A 19,176-nucleotide genomic window follows, 5' to 3' on the forward strand; every position below is an offset into this window, starting at 1 on the left:
CTCAAGCCGGGCAGTGGTGGCGCACGCCTTTAATCCCAGCAATTGAGAGGCAGAGGCAGGTGAATTTCTGAGTTCGAGGCCAGCCTGGTCTACAGAGTGAGTTCCAGGACAGCCAGGACTACACAGAGAAACCCTGTCTCGAAAAAACCAAAAAAGAAAACAAAAAAGAAAAAGAATTGTCTCAGTGTCTTCCTGTTACTGCCTAGCTTCCGGGATCCGTGCTAAGTAAACATCAGAGCCGCCCTTACCTAGAAGTACTTTGAAGGCAGCATGGAGTGATGCTGCCCAAACTGGCTGTAGCAAAGGGGCAAGTGAGAAATGAAACACTTTTCCAGGCTCCCCAGGCATCTGCCACCACACCCAGCTCCATCCCCATACAAATGGCTTGAAAAGTGGAACAGAAATTGATTTTTAAAAATTAGACAACACCTATGTGTCAATTGAATAACACTCCACACATACACAGTATCTTCAGTAGCATAGTCTACTACAAAATTGTAATTGTTAGTATGCTCTATTTTTGTATTGTGTAAAAAACAATTAGGAAGTTGGTGGAAAGGAAACAGATTAATAAACACCCATTTATAGTTACCAGATCCAACATGGACCCTGAAGCCAGGCCACTGTATTGGGGGAAGATTCAGGAATGATCCAGAGAAGCCTTCATGACCTTAGGTACAAACATGGATCTCTCTGGATGAAATATCCAGTGTGCCTTCTATTTTAATAATGAAGCAGGTGCCAGGGTTGTGGCCTCTCACAGGGGTCTTCGTTTGCCACACTTAACTGGGTGGTTTCTGTTTTGTTTGGGGGAATAAATATTTGAAAGGGGAAACTGTAGAAGGTTTTGCGGCGGTTATGATGTTATTGATACACAGGCTGATGCTGTTATGGCGGGTGCTAACAGGCTACATTATCTTTATGCCTCCAAGGTAACCTGAAGCAGCTGTCTATTGCCTTGGCACTACCTTACCCTGAAGCGTCTGCCCTGCTGGGGACTGTAACCCGAGCCAACTGCCTGCCTTACAGAGGCTTCTTTAGCTACTGACAGCAAGAAAGGAAGGGAGAGCGTGAAGTCCCCCAGATGGATCCTTCCAAGCGGCCCGATGCTGAGCGACTCTCTGAGAGGATGGCCCTGCCATCTCCACTTCTACGTAAGGGCAACAGTCACTAGTGTGTTCTCTTCAGGCACGGAAACAAATACTCGAAGGAAACCTCTGGAAGATTTCTTTTTCTCTTTTGAACTCTGCCATGTATTGCCGCAGGCCATGTCCACGTGGAAATCGAGGCTCACCAAAAGCCTGAAGCTCCCGTCTCGAAGGATGCACTCCTTCCCATGCTCGGCTTTGCTGTCCTGTTTTGGCAATACCAGGGAAAATGCTACCTTTGATCAGTCCAGCTCGGCGGATACTCACTCTGCCATCTATGTCCAGCCCATGGCCAAAGCAGGCACACATCCAAGTCACCCAAAGGTGGAAGAAAGAGCTGCAGAGAAAAGGCGAGATTCTGGTATACACTTGGAGCAAAATGGCACCGCAAATGGCAATAACAGCAAACACACTGCTGTCCAGCCTGTAGAGACCCCTGAGGATTTTGCCAGGTCCCTGAATGAGGAAGTAGACTGTGAAGCCGTTACTTTCCAGACGTCCATCCCTAGACCATCAATTATTGACATGCCAAAGGTGAGTGAGCTTTCCCACTGCTGTTACAGATAAGGCTGTGTTAGGGAACGTTCTATCATTTTTTGGAAAAACTCTGGCAAACATCCTTGTTTAAATTCATTACTGTATATGACACACAGAATTCTCTCTTGCTAGTGAGAGGAACTGTGGAAAGCCTTTTAAATTTTCAGCGTGTTCGCTGAAGATATATATAGAGAAATGACAAAGAATTCAGGAGCTGTCACAATGGCAAACCAGACTTTAGTGAACTGGTTATAATGCCTCCAAACAAACAAAAGATCAGAAGATGTATATATTATTCACACACACACACACACACACACACACACACACACACACACACACACACGTATATGTGTGTGCATGTAACACTTGCATATAGTTAAAAAAACTGATCTATAACTTTCTATCTACTAAAATCCACAATATGAAGTCTGACCATGGAATTTCAGAAATTGTCTTTAGCAGTTAGAATGTATCCTGTCTGGACAATTGGGAATGATGGGGGAAGTTGGAAATGATAAGCAGCCCCATGTACAGAGCAGAAAGGAACTGGCAGAAAATGGTATTCATAAATAAGGGATGATGCCTGTCTAACTTTTAAGATTTAAAGACAGGAAGAGGAGGGATTTGAAAGCTGGCGTCCCTGCTCTCCTGGGGCTTGGTCTTGAGTTACTGCTTTCTTGCCTTTGTTTCGGCATTACTGGATTTTAGTTTCTGAATGTTCTGAATTGTTTGAGATGTACACACCATTTCATAGTCCTTGTCAATCCTGATTAAGAGGGGCAGTTGAGAAAGAGACTTCTAAAGGATATAACCCCCAAAATGTTATTGCCCAGTTTGTTGTTGGTGGTGGTAATTTCTTGCCCAAGTAATTTAGGACCAGAGCTAAAGAGCCTGAACGTTTTTCAGTATTCATTAATATGGTGTTCTGATTTAAAGCCTTTTTTCTCAGCTAGTTTATTAAATAAAAGGTTTGTTTGTTTGTTTGTTTGTTTGTTTGTTTGTTTGATTTGCTTACTTGGACTAAGTCTTTTTAGCAATAAAAACTACAACTTGCCTGATAGCAAAGATAGAGTTAAGACATAATTTAAAACATAGTTCAGTTTGGCAGTCTGTAGCAATGGTTCTCAGCTTTCCTAATGCTGTGCCCTCTTAGTACAGTTCCTCACGGTGTGGTGACCCCAACCATAATATTATTTTCACTGCTACTTCATAACTGAAATTTTTCTACTAGTATGAATTGTAATGTAAATGTGTTTTCTGATGGTCTTAGATTACCCCTGTGAAAGGGTCATTTGACCTTGAAAAGCGATTGTGACCCACAGGTTAGAACCACTGGTCTACAACACTCTGTTAAGTGAGTGTATTTAATATAGCACTATGCTAAGTGCTCTAGGAGCATAGCTCAGTGGCAGGGCATTTGCTTAGCATGCACCAGAACCTGGATTCCATCCCTAGAACTGCCAGGGAATGAAACTTTATTGTTTGAATTCTGGTATTCTGAAATTGATCAGAAGATTTCACCAAACCCTGTCTTAATAGCATTAATTTTTTTTTTGTTAGTATTGTTAAGTCGACCCTCAAACAAGCAATAAAACCCAATATACTTGTTTAGTTTTCCGTGCATATCCATGTATAAATTGAGATATTTTTAGCGAATCTGAGTACACATCATGGCCAAGTTCATATAAGCTACATGGCCAAAAGATGAATCTACATTACCTTGATGAGGCTAGAAGCATACATTCTGTCAAGGAGGGAGGGCAGCAAGCCAGCCTCCACCCTCCACTGCTGAGCTTAGGAGCAATGAGAAGGGCTTGGTCTGATTTTCTGTTTTAATGGTTCCTGTGACACAAGGGACCAGTGTAACACAGTGGGAGTCCCAGGAATCAACCTTGGGTCATCAGGGTTAGTAGCAAGTAGCAAGTCCCTTCACTTACCTAGGCATCTTGCCTGCTCCAGCCTTAGTTGTTAAAACATAAGGGAAGGACCGTGTGATTAAGGAGTCATGTGACCAAGACTACAGACCACCCATAGACATTCAATACCGCCTAGGAATAGGTATATCAGAGTGATTGAAAACGAGGCTGTAAGTTGGAGAAGCGCCCGGAAAGATCCAAAGGCCCACAGAGGAGCATCTGGGATGCTACAGGGAGATGTGCAGCAGCAGGAGCTTTGGGGATTTTGTGCAGAACTATGTCGTGGACAGGGCTATGATTCTGGGGCGGGCTAGAGTTGAGAAGCTGGTTCAGTACCTCGGTTCTGGGTCAGTCATAAAAGGACGAGTAGGGGATGCTACAGGCAGAAGTAGATGCAGCCGCTGACCTTGGGAAGGCTGAAAGCAAATGAAATTAAGGGGCAGAGAGTGTGCAAAGAGGAGGCGAGTGGGCTTCTGTTGTGGTTCCAAAGCCCAGGGCTCACCTGCACAGAGCACCTACCTTCTGCCAGCCTTTCTCAACGCATTAAACGGAGGCTCTCGTCTAACCCTAGAGACGGTCCCAAGTCCACAGAGGGAGGAAATGACAGACTCAGGGTTAGAGTCGAGTTCTCCCCAACTCCCAAGTCCACCCTTGGAAATAGAAGGTGCTTCTATTCCTGATGCTTGAGACTTAGAACCAGATAGTCCTATACGAGGTCATTTCCTTTTCAAGTCAATTAGAGCTCCACATAACGCATATATGGAGTGTATTTATAAAACTGTGCAGCACATGGAAATGTAGCAGCTGGGCTAGATAGCCTTGGGTTCAATCCCCAGCACCGTAATGTATATTTATAAATGCATATATGTGTATGATTATAATTATTAGTTTAAAAAATAATTTGCATAACTTTTTTTTCTGCCACAGTGGCAGGCGTGTATCACCATGGAAAGAGATATTTTTCATTTTTTGTCAGAGACAAAGCTTTGCTGATGGCCGTGGGGGAACTTCTGATTAAAAGTGCCAGCAGCTTCTTTGTGACCTGGCACGTCTTCAGCGACGTGTTCCCCTAGGTGGATGGTGAATGAGCTAGCTTTCCTACAGCCTTGCCCGGTGGCTCATGTACTTCCCCTTTAGGTGTACTGATCCTCTTTCTGGAAGCTGCTTTGTTAGCAACCATAAATAATACTTACACTCTTTCTGAAGTTCAGCTTCAGAGCAACCTGAAATGAAGACAGACACCCCTGGGGTGTCTTTCGTTACCCTGGTGATCAGAAGGGAAGGAGGATCATTTCAATCTGACACAGACTCTAGTCTGAGTGGAAAGCTGAAAGTCATAAATATATAAACTAAGTTGAGGCAAAAGCATTTATCTGGGTTGCAGAAAGGCATATGCTTGTCTAGCGAAAAGGTGCTTGTTGCTCAAGGCTGACAGCCTGAGTTTATCCCCTACATTATACACACAGCACACAAGCATAAACCATTTTTTTTAATTTAAAAAGTTATCTGACCACTGGACATGGTTGGTTGTCTATGCCTTAAATCCCAGCACTCGGGAGGCAAAGGCAGGTGGATCTCTGTGAGTTCCAGGCCAGCCTGGTCTCCAAAGTGGGTTCCAGGACAGCTAATGAAGGCAGCTACACAGAGAAACCCTGTCTCAAAACCAAAAATAAAAACCCAAAACTTAACCAACCAATCAAAAAACAAAAAAATGAAAGAAAAAGAAAAGTTATCTGAAAACTATAAGTGATATTAACTAGACTTCAACTCTTCTTCCCCCTCCTCTTCCTTCTTTTTTGAACTAGTGTCTCACTATGTAGATCTGGCTTAGAGTTCACTATGTAGACCAGAATGGCTTTGAACTCATGGAGATCTCTCTGCCTTTACCTCTGCCTCCCAAGTACTGGAATTAAAGGCATGCACTACCATGCTTGGTTTCAACATCTTTTGTGTGTGTCCCTTTCCTGTTTCATGCTTGAAATCAAGGTAAAAAGCTTACAATTGGAACATGTTGTAGAGTTGGGAGTCATGATGTTCCATTAGTGGTTGTCTGTCTCACAGGTGAAGCCTCTCATAATTGGTGGAATCACAGACAGATCATGGAGTGAGGAAATGCTTCTGTTTATTGCTTTAGCTGAACGTTGCTGAGATGTCCCTCTGTGGAAACTCAGCACTGGCCCTAGGACCTGCAGATGAATGGACAACCCCTTAAATTGTTTGCATTCTAGAGGGAGAGACAGATGTAGAAGCTGGCAATATCAGCAGAGCATGAGAAGGCTAAGGTCTGGAGGCCTTACAAACTCAGGAGGGGCCTTGGGAAGATTGGGAGATAGGGCAGCTGGTAGAAGATTGACAGACAGGTTTCCACCCCACACTGCATCCTTCCCATATGGCAGGGAGTGCTTTATCCTGCGTCATCTTGGCACTGTAGACAGAATAAGAAAAGAAAGGCTGCAAGTGGCTAAGGTCTTTAGAGTACTTTTCATGTTTGAGAGAGTATATAGCAATGTTTTTTTTTTTAAAATCTAGTTCTCCATGTGTGTGTGTGGGGGGGGTGGGGTGGGGGGTGGTGAACCAGTCTGACACAGAAGAGGGAATAATTGTGGCTAGGAAATCATGCCTTCGTGTATTGAAACTAAAAAAAGTCAATGATATAAAAATGCAGGATAATAGGGTCCACCTTAGAATGACCATGGCATTTTGGAACAAGCTTGTTTTGCAGTCAGACATAGAACAGCAACCAAGCCAGGCCTGCAGTCTCACAATGGCCCAAGGAAGGATGCCGAGACTTGGGCAGTCATCGTTTCTCAGGGCATAGACCTTGGCTTTGCTGCCTTTGAGACAGCTATCTTCCTTTGTCCTCTTTATCCAAAACACAGTCTTGATAAAAGTTTTGAAGAGCCAAGTGTGTAAGTTAGAATGTCTGTCTCATCATAGACTCTGGGAATTAATTGTCAGAGTTGGACAGACCAAGCCAGATGCTCTCTATTAAAACATTATAAGTAGGGACCAGGGGAATGCCTTAGTAAAGTGGTGGCTGCTTCAGCATGAAGAGTTGAGCTTAATTCACAGGCATGGTGGTGCTCACAGACATGGTGGTGCTCACAGGAGTGGTGGTGCTCACAGGCGTGGTGGTGCTCACAGGCATGGTGGTGCTCACAGACATGGTGGTGCTCACTTATAATCCCAGTGATGGAAAGGGAGAGACAGGTGGGTCCCTGGGGTTAGTGTGGTCATCATGTTCCAGGCTAGTGAGAGAGCCTGTCTCAAAAAGCAAAGTAGATGCCTTGGGATGACGCCTGAGGTTTGCTTCTGGCTTTCACATACATGTTCTCACACATGTGTATGCTCTCATATATACATACATACACACCAGCATTCACGTGTGCACCCACATGTGCAGAAACACACACACACCACACATAAAGATCAGGTTGGCATGTGGGCATGTCAGCAGAGCATTTTCTTTCTGCTAATTGAAGTAGGTGGGGGGGCTCAGCCCACTCTGGGCAGTGAACCTGGGCTGTAGCAAAGATAGCTGAATGTGGGCCAGGAAACAAGCCAGCAAGTGATGTTTTCCACAGTCTCTGCTTCACTTCCTGCCTCCAGGTCCCTGACTTGAGTTATTGCCCTGAATTTCCTCAGTGATAAACTGTTACATGGAACTGTAAGCTGAAGCACACCCTTTCCTCCCCTAGTTGCTTTTTTGTTAGAGTCTTTTTATCTTAGTAACAAAATCCAACAAAGGCAGTGCCATTGGGAGAAACTCTGTTAGGCTACATATTGCTTTTTTTTTTTTTTTTTTTGTACAAACTAATTTGCTTGCATTCTTTTTAGAATGAGAACTGCATCTTTTTCTAATGGGTCTAAAGAACCTTAAGCTAGCTATAAAAGCGAGTGCGCTGTCAGGGATGCTTCCTGCTGAACATATGATTTGATGTGATCTTTAATAAACGTCCCAGTTCACACACTGAGTCATGACAGCATTTTAAATATATGTATATGCCATGGTGACTTCTTATCTGCCTTCCTTCCCCAGCTCTTCTATGTCATTCCTGCTGGGTTCTTTCTCTCTTCCTGAACCACACCCTCTTCTGCTTACATGTTACATATACTTCTTCGCTCCATTTCTATTTCTTTCCTCCCTTTCTCTTTGTTTAGTTAACTAAATGTTTTATTAACTAATTTTGAGTTTCTTACAATGTATTTTGATCATATTTATCCCCAAGTTTTCCTCTACCTCCAACTGAGATCCACCCTCATTTCTTCTGGATTTCATGTACTACTATATAAAAATTTATCAACTCTGATTTGTGTTGTCTTTGTATTTCTGTGCCCCTGTGGGGCACAGGCCATGTGGTATCTCCCATGAGCCACTCCCTTAACAAACTACTTTCTTTTCTCCACACCATGAATTGTACACAGCTTCTCAGATGGGAAGGTGGGGTGGTGAGGCTTATGAAGCCCTTGACACTCCATACTAGAATGCTGACAAGCTTGATCTTGCACAGGTTGTGGCCAGGCAGCCTCAGGTGCTGTGAGTTCGTGAGTGTAGTGGTCCTTCCTGCTTTCTCTTCTCTCCTCTTTCCTTAAAGCCTCTGCTTTCCCTACCTCACCCCTATTTCTACTTTCATAACACACACACACACACATGCACATACATGCACACACATGCACACACATGCATACTTAAAACTAAGAGCCTGAATGTGAGGGAAAACATATAGTATTTGTCTTTGTGAATCTTATTTTGCTTAATACAATGATCTCCAGTTCCATCTGCATTGCTGCAAAGGTCATGATTTTGTTCCTTCTCATGACTGATAAAACCCCAATGTGTGCATGTCCACCATGCTTTTTTATCTACTCATCCACTGATGGACATTTCAGCTGCTTCCTTTTGCTAGTGATCATGAATTTTCAGTGTGGCAATAAACACAAATGTCTGTGTGCTATGTTGATTTAGTGACTTTCAGACAGTATATCCAGAAATATTGCAGTTGGGTCATATGGTAGTCTTGCTTTTAGTTTTCTAAGGAATCTGCACAGTAGTTTCATCCGACATCCTCTTTTATCTACATCCTGGCCAGCATTACCATTTGTTTTCAGGATAGCCATCTGGACTGGGGTGAGATGGATGCTCAAAGCAACTTCAGTGTGCATTTCTGTGGTGGTTAAGGGTGTCAAGCACTTTTTCAAGTACTTATTTTTCATTTGTGTTTCTTCTTTTGAAAACTGTCTCTTCAGCTCATTGGCTAATTTGTTGATTGGAACTTAATTTTTATGATTATTTATATATTCTAGGTATGAACTCTCCTGACATATTGTTTGAATCGAAAGCAAATTAGAAACTCACACAATCACTGTAAGTTGTCTAGTTTCATTTTATGTACTGAGCAAGACAACCATCTTTCACTTCCTCAGACACAGAAGATGTTTGAACGAGATAGAGCAGGTCCCATCCCGTTCCATTTAAGCACTGGTAATTTTTCATGCCAGGCATCTCCTTTCAAAAGCTGTTGAGCATAGCATGGGCTTGTGCACGAAACACCTATACACTCAGTCAGGAATTTTCTAAGTCAGATATTCAGTTGAATGCCAACTGGAAAAAAAGAGAAACAGCTCCTTGGCTCCTCTCAGGATGAAGTAAAATGAATGGTCCTCATAAAACCGTGAAATTTACACTGCACAGCTTTGGCTCTTGGAAATCTTCCATAGAAGACTCCAGAGGCCAGCAAATCTGCAGAACTCTCAGACCCTGTAGAGCTGAAGGGAATGCACACTTCAAACCAGGAAAGAAGGCACACGTGTATGATTTAATAAAAACTGAAAGCGCTGCTTTCAAGCAAGGTTACCGCTGCTTAACAACTCAGTTTAAAATAATACCCATTCCAACCAAGATTGGCATGTCAGAGGGAGAGAGGTATAGAGGAAGAGGTTTTCCCATGTTTGAGTAGCACCTATTTCCAGTTATACAGTGAGAATCTAGTATCTCTTTGTGACTCATTAGTACTCTTTCTTCATTATTTTTTAAAGACAGGATCTTGTGTAGCCCCATGCTGGTCTTGAACTCCTATCTTAGCCAAGGATGACCTTGAACTCCCGATTCGCCTTCCTGCACCTCTATGGTACTAAGCTCTCAGCTTTGTGCTTCCAGACCAGGTTTATGAGCTATTGGGCACTGGCCTTCATGCATGCTGGGAAAGTACTCTGACAACTGAGCCATGTCCTTGACGTACTCTAACCCCAACTTTTACAGAGTAAGTATAAGTTTTATAGGCAATGCTCTTGACCATCTAACCAAAGGAGATTGTAATTGACAAGACTCTGACCCAAGAATATCTGCATCTGTTTAGCTGGCATTCCTGTCTTCTTCATTATATAACCTGGGGTCATGCATGCTTCAGCTGAAACCCTCTTTGTTCCACCACCACACTTGCTGAATATGCTGGAAACTTGAACATGTCTTATGCTCCAGGAGCCACAGGGGGCAGCTGAATGAATGTGCTGTATCCATCATGGGAAACTGGAGAGGATTTTTTCCAGCTAAGGACTCTGTTAACCTGATCTGAACTGTTGTTCATTTTCCACTCGCTGCTCTTCCTTTCCAAAGAAAATATAACTTGTTGACTTAACGCTTTTTCCAATATGCTCTCAATGCAGTTGGTTTTGTAATTCTGCACCAGGGGAAGTGAGAGGCTGGAAAGAGGAGGCAGTTAGAGGAAGGGAAGCCTCCACCAGAGCCACTAAGGCTGAGACAGGAGGTGTGGACAGTCTCATTCTGAAAATCCAGTATGTGTCTACCATGTTTAGTTAAATGGAGAATGACAGTTCAGTTGGAACCTAAGCCACAGGTGTTATTTGATTGTCTGTTGTAAGGAGAAATTCCTCTTTAGATGCTGCCTGCCTGGGGGGAAAATCAGGCCATGTAACTTAAAGTTTCAAATCTTGGGCTGAGGATATAGGTCAGTTGGTATAGTGATAACCTTGCAAGCACGAGGACTTGAGTTCAATCCCCAAGACCCACTTAAAAATGCTGAGTATGGTTGTGCAAGTGAAATCCCAGGCTGGGAGGTGGAAACAGGAGGATCCCTGTGGCTTGCTAGCAGTCCTGTCAAAAATGTTGGTGAGCCCCAGGTACAGTGAGAGACTCTGACTCAACGGAGATAGGCTCTGTTCCTAAGCATGAGCACAGATACGTGTATACATATACTAATGAATGAATATATAGGGAAACACATCAAATCCTCAAAAAACCAAACCAACCAACCAACCAACCAAACAAACAAAAAACAGTAGGAGGAATCTGGGTCCCCTTTAACTTATTGCCAATCAAGAGTCATGCACTCTATCCATGTGACAAGGCACCATGACCAAGGCAACTTGTTAAAAGAAAACCTTTGACTGGGGGGTTGCTTACAGTTTCAGAGGGCAAGCCCATGATCATCAGGGTTGGGAGCATGGCATTAGGCAGGAATGGTGCTGGAACAGTAGTTGGCAGCTAACTCTGATCTACAGCCACAGGGGAGAGACAGAGCTAACTGGAAGTGAAATCTCAAAGCTAGCTCTCAGTGACACACCTCCCCCTATAAGGCCATGCTGTTTGTGTACACACACACACACACACACACACACACACACACACACACACACACACACACAGCCTATATTTAAGGCCTCCTAATCCTCCTCAAGCAGTACCACTAACTGTGGACCAAACATTCAAACGTATGAGCCCATGGGGACCTTCTTATTCCAACCACCACAAACTACAATTTGCAAGTCACAAACTGACTTTACAAGGAGGTTCTATTTTTGACAAAACCAATGCATACCTTTATGAATATGATAGTTTACTTTATGTTCCATATGTATGCACATGGGATAAGCATTTGTATGTGTGTGCTCATATGCGTCATTGCACATGTATGCATGAGCATTAGGAGGCCCTAGGGTCACATCAGGAATCTTTCCTGTTGCTCTGTGCCTTATTCCTTGAGGCAGGTCTATTAGTCAAACCCAGAACTTGCTCACACAGGCTGGTCCAACTAGCCAGTTTGTTCTGTGGGTCCCCTACTTTGTGGGATTCTGTTTTGTGAGTGTTATAAGTGGGCTATCATGTTCACCCAATATTTTCATGGGTTCCGGGGATGCAAACCCCAGTCTTATGGTTCTGGGGATCAAACTCATGCCTCAAACATGCTAGACAAATATTCTATCTCTGAGTCCCACCTCCAGCATCTTAATAATATATATTTAAATTTATTTTTATTTTATGTGTATATATTAGTCTTTTGTTTTTGTTTGTGCACTATGTATGTATACACATTGCTTTTGGAGGCCAGAAGAGGGCATTGGATTCCCAGGAAATGGAGTTACATATAGCTGTTAGCTGCCATGTTGGTGCTGAGAGTCAAACCCAGCTCTTAACTGCTGTGCCATCTCTCTAGTGCTTTTATAATATTTTTGAATATATGAAAAGACGAATCAGCCAATAAACCAATATCAAGGGGCAGACTTATGATACAGAGCTTATTTGTATATATTCTTATTATTTAGTCTTTGTTCAATACTGCCAATGTCTTTGTGATTTATTCCCTTTTCTAGAAATTCATGGAAATTATTTAAGCTTGTGTAGAAGGGGTAGAAGTCAAGATATTTTTTCTCTGGAAGAATCAACTGCATGTCCACCAGGCTTAAGATGGAAGACTAAGAAAATTTCCTTCTCAAGTGAACTTAGCCAGAGGGAAATGTGCTTTTCAACTCCCTAGTTAATTTGTATATTCCGTTGCAATTTGTTGCCTGATATAAACTAAACTCTTTATGCTTTGGTTTTTCTGTATGCGTATAGTAGCTTGTAGGATCCCAAGATTGTTTCAGAAAGAGCAACTACTTGCGTAGAACTTTAAACATTTTAGGAAAAACACACAACAGAAACAGAAGAAAACAGGGGCCATGTTTTCCTCATGATTTTAATAGCAGACCAAGAAGCATAGGCAGCTACTGATCACATTAGCAAGGCTCTGAGCTATTTGAGGGACACAGGGTCAATTCCAGGAGTGCTTTTACCATTTTCTCACATAATTCTGGACTTCCAACATTCTGAATTCCCTGCCCCCTGATTTTAAGAGAACTTGATGCCCATAAGATGTTTTTGGCTAATCTGATTGAAGTATGAAATAAATACTCTTGTACTTACACATACTACTTTCTAAAATTGAAGACTAGTCAGTCAAGGGCTTCTGTTTAGCTAAGGTCAGTATTCAGAACCCATAATACTGCAACTATTTATTGGCCAACTAAGGATCATTTAGTGTATACTGAAGTCCATGATGTTTGCATCTGCCCTGAACAGGTAGAGAGGTTTGTCCTTCTTGTTATCCCCTAAGAGTAAATACAGCAACTATTTATATAGCTTTCCTTTCCTTTTATTTCCATTATTTTTCTGTTGCTTTCTTTTTCTTTATTCCTTTGTTTATTTTTCTCTTTCCATCTTCTTTTTCCCTCCTTCCTTTATTCCCCTCCTCTGCTTTTTCTATTTCCTCTCCCCCAAATTTGTCTCTTCTTTCTTTTTGTGACAGAGTCTGGCTATGTAATCTGGGCTGCCTTCAAACTTGGTCTCCTCTTCTCTCAACTTCTAAAGTGCTGAGACTACAGGTATGTGCTACCACACTAGACTTTCATAGATCTACACTATGCTTAGTAAAAAGTAACCAAATAAGACTTGAAATCATCTTTATGGGTGAATTGGGTAGATTATGTGCACATATTACGTCCATTAAATAAAGCACTTGAACATCTTGGGCTTTGGTGTCTATGGATGCAGAAGGATGCCTGTAATAGGAAAAAGTGGTTTGACTCAGCAAAAACAAATAGTTTCAAACAAAACTATCAATATGTCATTTCTTCTGTGCTTTCAGTAATTGGTGTCAAGTCTAAGTTTGAAGTTTTAAAGTTTGTGTTCCCCACGTCCTTGGAATGAGCAGGGGCAGTACTTAGTGTTAGGCACTAGGACACTGACTCTGAAGAACAAAGGGTGGCTTTGCCTTTGAGTTGTTGTTACCAGGCCAGCAATCAGGCAAAGAACAGCCACAATAAAAAGCAGTCAAATGGCACTTATCTCTGCAGTTGGGGCAAAAGGCATTTATATGGTTTTAAGCATTTTTTTCCCTTCTCTTCCAGTGAATTTTCCATGACCTTGAGTTTGATTATACATCGGAGTCTTATCACAGCCTCACTTTATTACTCTCACCTCTTTTTTTCCCAACTTCTTGTTTTGGTTAGTATCAAAAATCCATGTTTTCTTGCAACATTCACAACACAGTTACTATAACCAGTGCTCCAATCTAAAGAGACTTTCTGCCCTAATCCACATTCAGTTGCTGCAAACTACCACCTAAGACTGAGTAGTTTATTTTAAACTGCATTTATTTCTTGTAGTGCTAGAGACTGGAAAGCCAAGGGTCAAGGGAACACATAGATGACACCCTGCTCATTCACGGGGACTTCATTTGGAGTTCTGAGGTGCTGTTGTGTATCACATGGCAAACAGAACACACACAAATGCCAAATTAGTTTGTATAACTGTCCCAGTTTGAAAATAACACATGAATATATCTATCAGGGGGATGGATAGTAGAGCCCAGGTGAATCAACAACGTCTCAAAGGCCTTACCATTCTGAATGCATGTGTGTGTGTGTTCACACATGTGTGGATATAGGTGTGTGGCATTGGATATCCTCATCAAACATGCTCCACCTTACATGTTGACACAGGGTTTTCTCACATGAATCCATACCACTGATTTAGCTAGTCTAGCTAGCCACCCTGCTCTAGGGATACCCCGTATTTAATTCCCAAGTGTCTGGGATCACAGACAAGCTACCATATCCACCTGGCACTTATGTGGCTGCTGCAGATGGAAATTCCAGTCCTTGTGCTTGTGAGGTAAGCACTTTACTCATTGAGCAATTTCCTGACCCCATCTCTTAGTACCTCAACTTCAATATGACTTTTGGTGGCAGCAGTCAAATCGTAGAAGATCCTTTTGTTTTTCAGTTCTGCATGGTCTGGATAGACCTGCTTGTCATGTACCATTAGTGCCAGGAAAACTCGCTATTGCAAGTTTTAAAGACTATCTGTTGAATGACCCACTAAGGGAGCTTTGAACTTGACTTATTTTCAAGAACACACAACTGGCAAGTCTCTGGCCTTTTCTCTCCAGCATCTTAGTAGTACTGATACCCACTGCAGGGATTCTCATGAATGGTGGGGATGCTCATGGAGCCATCTCTACGCAGTTGATTGCTGTTTTCACAGTAAAACTTGGCATTACTTGGGTAGGCCTCAAGTCAGAAAATTTTCCACCTAATCATTCTTTTATCCAACAAATACTTAATAGTATTCAACATGTTCTCTTGAGTGGCCACATATTCTCATTGACTTAATAGGTTAGTGTTTGTAACTCAGGATTCTCTTAAGAAACAAAATCAATAGAATGTGTGTGTGTGTGTGTGTGTGTGTGTGTGTGTGTGTACAGAGAAAGGGATGTAGAGGTGTTTTAAAGGTTTGACTCATGTACTCATTGACACTAACAAAGTCAAAATCTACAGTGCAGTTCTGCCCCCTACAAAATACCTAGCCCCTGCTGCCTAGACACAGAGTGCTTTCTTCTTCTTTCAGAACCTTACTAATTGCTCTGAAGGCCTATAATTGATTAGATGATATCCACTTAGTTTATTGACTGCAGTCTTTCTTCAAGTCAATTGATGGTAGATTTTACCCTCCTCAAAAATGACCTCCCTAGCAATCCAGGATTACTGTTTGATTAAATACCTTGGTAGTATAGCCTGCCCAAGTTGACACTCAAGGAACTTGATAAAGGAAAAAGAGTCTTGGATTTTGTATCCAGAACTCCTGAGCTCTAGTCCCAAATTGCTAAATGGTTCTTAAGACCATTTCTTAAACATTCAGAACCCAATTTTACCTTTTCTGAAAATTATTAGGGGAGGGACAATAGACAGGAACTTTCCAAGGTAGTAACATCCCATTTGGCTTTATAGTTCTGAGTCTTTTAAGTTAATTCAGTTTTCGGAATGATTTTCTTCCTATCTTAAAGAGAAAGTGCCCCCTGCTATAGATGTGGTGCTAGGAAATTGTAACTCAGTGAGGAAGTGTTCACTGGAGAGAAGCAGATGAAAAATGAACTTTTAAGATGGCTCCCAGTGGCAGCCATCTTGAGGGGACTGAAGGAGGGGTTGAAGCTGAGGACAATGCTGTAGCTTTCTTGTCATAGAGCAACAAAGATCCTTGTGCTTGGATCTGCCAGTCACTGGATCTGACTCTGTTCCTGAGAACTCTAATCTGAGACCCAACCCAGAGTGGTTACCACCATGACAGCCAGTTTTTTCTCAAGGATTTCTCTCATATAATCTAATTTTAGCTTAGAGATAAGCTGGCGGTGAACACAACTTTGAGAAGGTCAAGCCACAGAGTCTATACATTTGTTGACTTGGTTCAGATGGTTGGTTTCCTTTGAAATGTGTTTCCCTTCCCTTGGCAGTGAGAATGTTGTCAGATATATTAAACTGTCACTAAACTGGCTCCGAATTCATGCCTGGCCTCTGAGAGCAGAGTTGTCTCAAATCTGTAGCTAGGGATCACATCCAAGCCCTTGTGTTAAGAAACATTTTTCATGCTCCCCAGGCCTGTGTATTATCTTTGACTAAATAACCTTAAGAGAGGATAGCTCGTGAATTGTTCCAGATATGATGGGTTGTAAGAAAAATAAAGTATCCATATGGTTATTACAGACACACAGCAGTTGTGATGTCTGGCAAAACTCAGATGCTTGTATCTCAGATGCTCCAATTCAGATGAAATGTGATTGTTATTCAATTATAAAAAATTAAATTATACAACTCTTATTGGTTAAAAAGCCCATTGTTGAGGCTAGCTTTATGGCATCTTCTCACAGTGGCCCCAAGATAACACCCAGAGCTTGCTTTCTTTCTTTCTTTCTTTCTTTCTTTCTTTCTTTCTTTCTTTCTTTCTTTCTTTCTTTCTTTCTTTTCCATATTTTATTAGGTATTTATTTCATTTACATTTTAAATGCTATCCCGAAAGTCCCCTATTACCCCCCACACACACCCTGCCCCCCTTACTCACCCACTCCCACTTCTTGGCCCTGGTGTTTCCCCTGTACTGGGGCATATAAAGTTTGCAAGACCAAGGGGCCTCTCTTCCCAATGATGGCCGACTAGGCCATCTTTTGCTACATATGCAGCTAGAGACACGAGCTCTTGGGGGTACTGGTTAGTTCATATTGTTGTTCCACCTATAGGGTTGCAGACCCCTTCAGCTCCTTGGATACTTTCTCTAGCTCCTCCATTGGGGGCCTTGTGTTCCATCCAATAGCTGACAGTGAGCATCTACTTCTGTGTTTGCCAGGCACTGGCATAGCCTCACAAGAGACAGCTATATCAGGGTCCTTTCAGCAAATTCTTCGTGGCATATGCAATAGTGTTTGCATTTGGTGGCTGATTATGGGATGGACCCCCGGGTGGGGCAGTCCCAGAGCTCTTTCTGTTTTGTAACAGGTTCAACTGCTTTTAGGTTCCCTTCAACATGTGTGTACATGAAGAGCCTACTCTGTATATATGTGCATGTGTGTGTTCATATATTTGTGTACGCACAAGTTGATGTGTGTATAAATTGACATCTATTATTCATTACCTTTTTTACCACCTTTATGATAATGTCATACCTCTCTTTTGAATTAGATACTTTACAGGGTCAGCTTTGTACTTCCGGGATAACATTGTGTTATATAATATTTGATTTGCATGGCTAAGTTTTCTCTCATATGTGAATGAGAGAATTTATATATACATATGAATATATAAATGTATTTGTGTGTGTGTGCGCATGTGTGTGTGTGTCAGAGAGAGAGACAGACAGATATATATATATATATATATATATATATATATATATATATAGAGAGAGAGAGAGAGAGAGAGAGAGAGAGAGAGAAGAAAAGAAAGTGTAATGGAATATATATGTCCTGAAAATAGAAAGGGAGCTACTTAGAGGAAAGGGCCCAGCAACAGTGGTGGTAATGGTCATGGTGGTGAAGGACATGGGGGAGGGGCAAATAAGAGCAAAGTATAGCATGTATGTATGGAACGGTCACAATTAAATCAATTTTTTGTATGCTAATAAAAATTTACTTAATGCAAGAGTGGGGCTGGGAAGATGGCTCAGTGGATAAAGAGTTTGTTGCAAAACCATGAGGACCTGAGTTCAAATCCCCAGAACCCACATAAAAGCCAGGCATGGTAGTGTGTGTGTCCATAGCCTCAGGTCTGGGGGAAGGGGTTGGAGACGGTGAGTTCCTGGAGCTTGATGATCTGACATTCTAGCATGACATTCTAGCCGTATGCTCAGTGAGAGACCTTGTCTGAGAAGACAAGGTAGAGAGCAATTGAGGAAGACTCTTGACGTCAACCTCTGACCTCTATGTGCATGCCCACATGTGAGAGCATACCTGTGTTCACATATACACACAAATATAATGCTTAGACATTGCCAAACACATTGATCAGATCATACACAGTAACGTAGATCACAGCACAAATTTGCTCCCATTAGTGTGGGTTGTTATCATATACAAAAGTAAGTGGTGTGTATATATCTGATACAAAACTCCTCTTATTCACAGGCAATAGCTGTTAAAACTGGTATGGTTCTATTTGTTCAAAGCTTTGAAGAAGCCTTGACACTTTGGTCTGAAACTTGGTTTTTGGTTATTTTGCTGTATTTTATTTAGACAGGGTCTTGCTATATAGCCCATGCTGGCATAAAATTCACAATCCTCCTGCCTCAGCCTCCTAAGTGGTGGAATTACAGGTATGTCCCACCATTCTGGGCTATGGTGTGTACTTTCTGGTGGATGAAAGTACAACAGATACATTTGAGTATAGAGGAGCTAAAGCTGGGCTTCCTTTCTGTCTTCTCCCAGCTGAATGAACTTGAAGGCCACCTTTGTAAAGCTGAGTGAGGGAGACAGTGGATGAGACTCCAAAGCCAGGCAGATGAGACAGGAAAGGGGTCATAACCCTTTGTCAAGTCCCCCTCCCCTCAGGTTGCAATAAAACCAGGAAAGATAGATAGACGTCTAGCTGCTCAGACCAGAGCAATGGTCAGTCTCTCTGTAAAAGCCTGTGTGTAATGGGATGGCTGGAAAACTGCAGGCTGGAAGTGATATTAATCTGAAATGGAAATTCCTCCCTCACCTAGCAAGTCTAGCAGGAGTATTTGGAAATCTTGAAACTAGTTTAAAAAACATTGGGAATGCAGAGGGAGAGTCTCTGGGATGAATGTCCTCTGGACACTGGGGTCTCTCCAGTCCTGCTAACCACCTTGACTGTCTTTGGAAGTGGGCTCAGGGCAGCCTTAGGATTCATCCTGGGTGACTTACAGTCTTCTCCTAAGAATGGATCATCTTTGTCCTCTTGTCCTCTAACTCTAATAGCCTGAGGCCAGGGCCTTGATACCCAGGACCATGTCT

At 42.2% G+C, this 19,176-nt stretch overlaps 1 protein-coding gene across 1 annotated transcript in view; it reads left to right on the forward strand.

Annotated features, from left to right (window-relative positions):
• The first annotated feature begins 1,074 nt into the window (after window positions 1–1,074).
• The window catches only part of LOC108168726, a 107,934-nt gene continuing 89,832 nt past the window's right edge, over window positions 1,075–19,176 (forward strand). Inside the window, exon 1 of the mRNA XM_017319361.1 lies at window positions 1,075–1,682. Within this exon, the coding sequence (XP_017174850.1) occupies window positions 1,107–1,682 (576 nt within the window). The 5' untranslated portion in view covers window positions 1,075–1,106. The remainder of the gene's footprint in view (window positions 1,683–19,176) is intronic.

This window comes from Mus musculus, chromosome 2, assembly GCF_000001635.26.
Source record: "Mus musculus strain C57BL/6J chromosome 2, GRCm38.p6 C57BL/6J".
NCBI lineage: Eukaryota > Metazoa > Chordata > Mammalia > Rodentia > Muridae > Mus > Mus musculus.